Source organism: Sinocyclocheilus grahami, unplaced genomic scaffold (genome assembly GCF_001515645.1).
Source record: "Sinocyclocheilus grahami isolate Dianchi unplaced genomic scaffold, SAMN03320097.WGS_v1.1 scaffold2366.1, whole genome shotgun sequence".
Classification (NCBI taxonomy): domain Eukaryota; kingdom Metazoa; phylum Chordata; class Actinopteri; order Cypriniformes; family Cyprinidae; genus Sinocyclocheilus; species Sinocyclocheilus grahami.
In genome coordinates, this window is record NW_015507545.1 from 76,374 (window position 1) to 81,820 (window position 5,447).

General features: G+C 37.4%; 1 protein-coding gene across 1 annotated transcript in view; it reads right to left on the bottom strand.

The window, feature by feature from the left end:
- The window catches only part of LOC107574865 (ATP-binding cassette sub-family B member 7, mitochondrial-like), a 64,816-nt gene extending 59,369 nt beyond the window's left edge, over window positions 1–5,447 (bottom strand). The window contains exon 1 of the mRNA XM_016261298.1: window positions 5,095–5,447. Coding sequence (XP_016116784.1) covers window positions 5,095–5,103 — 9 coding nt within the window. The 5' untranslated portion in view covers window positions 5,104–5,447. The remainder of the gene's footprint in view (window positions 1–5,094) is intronic.

Genomic DNA, 5,447 nt, shown 5'->3' on the forward strand with positions numbered 1-5,447 from the left:
TTTTGACAGGAAAATGCAACAAAGAGTATGGTTTACATGTAGCGTGTCGATTCAGCGTGGTATGCAAGACCCCCGCTCTCTCTCTTTGCATGTGTGAGAAACACAGCTCTATCAGTAAAGCGACGGCGAGTCGTGCGCCTTCACTCTAGTTTACGGTGCGCCAAATACAGGTGCGCTGCGTGCTACATCCATTGAGTACATGACATGATCCATTGAGCGCATCCAAATAGTACAGAACGCTTGACAGAGAGCGAAACTCTCAAGCGCTCAGTCAGCATGTTTATCGAGTGAAAATCTGTGTTGAACGTCTCTCACACACATACTGGCGTGTAAAATCTAAGAATTTATTAGCCGATTTTGTATGTTATTATAACCTAAAGATGCTATGTGAAAGTTTGAAACAGAAAATAGTGGTTTTCTTCTTGCCACTTTCTTGGTAAAGAAAACACATTTTTACTCAAATTAATCCAAATGGATTTATAGCGTTTTGAAACCAAACTCTTCAAATACTATCCAGCATAAAGCACAGTTTTCAGTAACAGTCTCACGTGCGCAAAGCACGCAGAGTAGTTTCGTTTTGAGTGAAAACAGGGCGGAAACGCTGGGACGTTTTAAAAGAGTGCTAAGAGAATTATACAAATTAATATATGAATTAATTTATTATATGAATGGTGGTTCTGCCTGTCTTCAGAAACGATTCGATGGCATTTTGTTTTCATCGTCGCTCCATGTAATACCTAAAGGACGTGTTCTTAATCACAATAAGCTTTGTGCATGGAGGTTACGGGAAACAGCTGTAATTCTGCTTGTCCATAAGCGCCACCTGTTGTCAGCGAGTGGATTTACAGAGACTTATATTTACATTCAGCCTGTGTGCAGTTTCTGTCTGGCCAAAAAATTGACTGAATTTGCATGCCCTGCTGTCAATTTTGACCGGTTGATGAAAAACAAGCTTATGTGGACTCTACACATTTAAACAATTCAGATAAGTTATCTAGAATTATTCATGGAGCAGATAAAATACATATAATCATTCATTAATCAATTATCATTTTGACTTATATCTTTTCTTTATTTATCAATCAATTTAGTCATCAATTAAATCCAACTGAGCTATGGCCATGGAACCAATTAATCTCATGTATTTCTGAACAATTAAGATATTACTTGTCACCGGCATTAATGCAGTCATTAAGTAGTCAATTTCATTATGAACTTAGATAACTTAGATCAAAATTACATTACAAATTTAAGTTAATGTTTAAAAAAAAAAAAGTCACAAATTCAGTAAAAAGTGACCGAAGAGCAGCAGAGGGTTTAATAGTGATCAAATTATACGCAGAATGCAATCAGAGAACGCTCCCTTCATAATCAGTTGAGCTGTCAATCATTCTCAAGTTCAGCATGAGTGATTTGAGTTCTGCACTTTCACCAAAACTCCCGTTATAATCAGTACACTGCTCAATCAATGCAACCTTTTAGGCAATGCCAGTAGGTCTAATTATAAAGTTATAATCATCACATATTTAATGTCTGCTGCTCTGCTCTAACAGTAATAACAGTAAAGAGTTCCACGGGTAGGCATGGGCCGATTACCGGTTTCAAGGTATACCGCGATTTGAAAATGTCATGGTTTCAAAACCGCTAATATTTTCGGTTATACCGTTCCTGCGGTATGCGTTGTTTTTCATGTCTCCTCAAAGACTGAAAGTGTAGGAATCCCTCAGGTTGAGTGCAGTGTAGAGAGTAACACGACACTCCTCCTCCTGCTGGTGCGAGCAAGCGGTCAGTCACGTGTGTGTAGGACAGCCGAACTTAAGGAGCTTCCCCTGGAACTCATGCGACCGGCAACCGGCCGTTTTTTGTCTTATTGCAAGCAACTTGTCTCTGTTCTGGACTTGCACAAACTGCGTTGCAATGCAATCGTTTTCCAAAATGTCATTTATGTGAAAATATGAAGTCTGTAAACGCCCGTTAACACAGGCCAGAGATGCTGAAGACGGACGCACAGAGAAAAATACTGTAGCAGGCATATCACTCACTGTTCATGATGCACAAACTATTAGAAGAATGTTGATTCAGTATTGATTTGGGGGGTTATATGAATGTGTTTCTGAGGGGAACTGACTGTCTTCAGAAAAGTTTACCTTTTTTTTATCTCGTCTCTGTATAGTTCATATTAAAGTAGTGTTTCAGCGCAGTGCTGCTTTGTTTACAGCGGTATCCAATGAAACGCTGTATCTGCTGCTCCATGAGCGCCTCCTGCTGTCAGAGAGTGAATCTGCATCTCATTCAGAGCATCTGCTGTTTGCTTCGCACTAATATACACCTTTTGAAAAGAGTACTGTCCTAGTGACAGCTTTTGTACTTTTTTTCTGAGAGTGATAGACTGCAGATTATTGCCATATGATATGCTTTATTTGTAGCTATATAATTGTCTTGATTAGCATTTAGAAGTGCATATGATTACTTGTTATGGGCCTGTTGTTGGTTTGATAATTTCTCTCATACTAATAATTGAATATTATTATGTTGTTTGATACCAGGTGAATTCTTGTCTGGCCGACTGATTGATAGATAGCAGATTATTGCAGATCGTTACATTGTCGGCTAGTCTATTTCTTTTGGATTTAGAATAGCAGATTATTATGATTTGGTTGTTTTAAGACCTTTTTGTTCAGGCACTCTAGATAGATATCATCTTGTTTGGCATTAATATTTGCAGATATTATTTGTTATGTACAAATAGATTTGTTGCTGACTGTTGTTGTTACAATACTTTGTGTATTTTGCAATCTTCTATACAATTTATACATAAATCATGTTATTTGTTATATTCCATTTTCAGATAGATGGATTGCTGATTGTTGTAATGCTTTATTTGTGTTTTGTCATGTTGTTTAGTATTAATACTTGCAGATTGTTAGTATTTGATAGGCTATAGGATGTCAGATATGTAGACTGATCTCTGATTGTTATGCTTTATTATTTCTATTTTGCAATCTTTTTTATATTCATGACTGACAGCTGTTAATTGTTGAGTTATATTGTCAGATTGACTGCTGATCATTGTATGCTTTTATTTGTATTTGGTCATTTTGTTTAATAATTTCAGATTGTTATTTCCTCAATAGATAGATAGATGATTGTTGTTACATTGTATTTGCATGTTGTCATCTTTTTCATTTTCATAATTGCTGACTGCTATTTGTTGTATTATATTGTCAGATAGATAGATTAGATTGATACCTGATTTCTGTAATGCTTTATTTGTGTTTTGTAATTTATTTTTTTTATTAATACTTGCAGATTCTTATTTGTTCTAATATAGCGTCAGATAGATAAGTAAATTGATTGCTGATTGTTTTGCTCTTTTTGTGGGCCTATTTTGTCATCTTGTTTAATATTCATATTCATAATTGTTGACTGTTATCTGTTGCACTATATTGTCAGATAGATACCTGCTTGTTATAATGCTTTATTTCTATCTTGTCATTTTTAACATTAATAATTGCAGACTGTTCTTATACTGATAGACAGACAGAAAGACACAGATAGAGAGAGAGAGAGAGAGAGAGAGAGAGAGATAGATAGATAGATAGATAGATAGATAGATAGATAGATAGATAGATAGATAGATAGATAGATAGATAGATAGATAGATAGATAGATAGATAGATAGATAGATAGATAGATAATGTCCTTCCAGGAGAAGGGGGTGGTGGCAGAGACAGACAGACAGACAGACAGACAGACAGACAGATAGATAGATAGATAATGTCCTTCCAGGAGAAGGGGGTGGTGGCAGAGACAGACAGACAGACAGACAGACAGACAGACAGATAGATAGATAGATAATGTCCTTCCAGGAGAAGGGGGTGGTGGCAGAGACAGACAGACAAACAGACAGACAGATAGACATATAGATAGATAGATAGATAGATAGACAGACAGACAATGTCCTTCCAGACAGACAGATAGATAGATCATGTCCTTCCATCAGAAGGGGGTGGTGGCGGGAATAGATAGATTACTATGGAGATTTATTCTTTGCAGCTACCAGCTAACAACCACGCTAAGATTAATCCTAGTGATTTATCTGTTACTTCCGCTGCCAATCCTACTGGAAATTAATGTTTTACAGTCACTCCATGGTCTTCTGTAAATATGTTGCATCATTTTAATTATCCTGCATTAAAATACCAGATATACTGTCTTTCCTCCAAGTATGCCTACTGTTATTGTGAAGACTGCTGTTCATATTGCTGTCAGAGGTTTGATGAATACATATATTATTGCAGTTGTTGAGATTCGAAGAAATGGCTGGTAAAGTTGCAAAGGTGGTTTCATTTAAGTCCTTGACGAGGTCAATTTGTAGTATATATAGGCTAAAGTCCGTTTCAGGTGTTTCCTCTTAATGATGGCGTGCCTATTGTTGGGTGATGTACTAGACGAGAAAGTGTTAATACTCAGACGAGCATGAAAGAGTCTTCCAGGACAGGTCAGACCCATTGGCCTTTGCAGACAAATATCTGACTGAGAGGTACAGATTCTCAGGTGATGGCATCCGATATTTGTGTAGGCTGCTGGGTCCAAAACTACAACAGAAAAACACAGAGCCACGCACTCACTGTCCCACAGATGGTCTGCGTAGCACTGCGATTCTTAGCAAGTGGCATGTTCCTTTATTCTGTTGGAGATGCTGAAAACCTCAATAAAGGTACTATTTGCCACACGATAAGAAATGTTAGTCTAGCACTGAAATCACTTGCGCACATATTCATCACCTTCCCTGGCCACAGAAGATTCCTCCACATAAAGGAGTTCTACGAGATTGCAGGTAACACGAACTACAGATTACAATAATAAAGTGTTGCATTAGCACAGTCAGAGTAGGACACTCGTTATTTTGTGTTACAGCTTTCCCTAATGTCATTGGTGCAGTGGATTGCATCCATATCCGTAACATGAGGGAGATTATGTTAACAGGAAATCCTTCCACAGTATCATTGTTCAGGTAGGAATGATTTATGGTTACTGTCAGCTAGATAAATGATAAATGAAAAGATAAATTAATTCTGTGCATAAAATGACCTTAATCATGACCTTCTGGAGTCCAGCAACACAGTCCCATCATTGGCAGAAGTGCACTCCACTGCTGCAGATGCGCCTTCCTTTCTTTGCGTAATACAACTTTAGTTCCGTTTAAAAAAAAGGCTGTGAAGAGTTAAGATCTTGGCAAAGGAGTGTTGCATGTAAATGTGGCGTGATCTTTGCCAGTTGAGACTGCTGTCAGCCTTTTTGCATTTGACCTTTCACCCTGAAACATTCTGAAAGACAAATAAATGAAAATAGATACATTAACATTTTCCAGTCATAATGTGTGATTTCTTAAAAGGCACGCACGCTTAGTGATATTAGATTTCAAGAAGTGAAGATCACCAAAG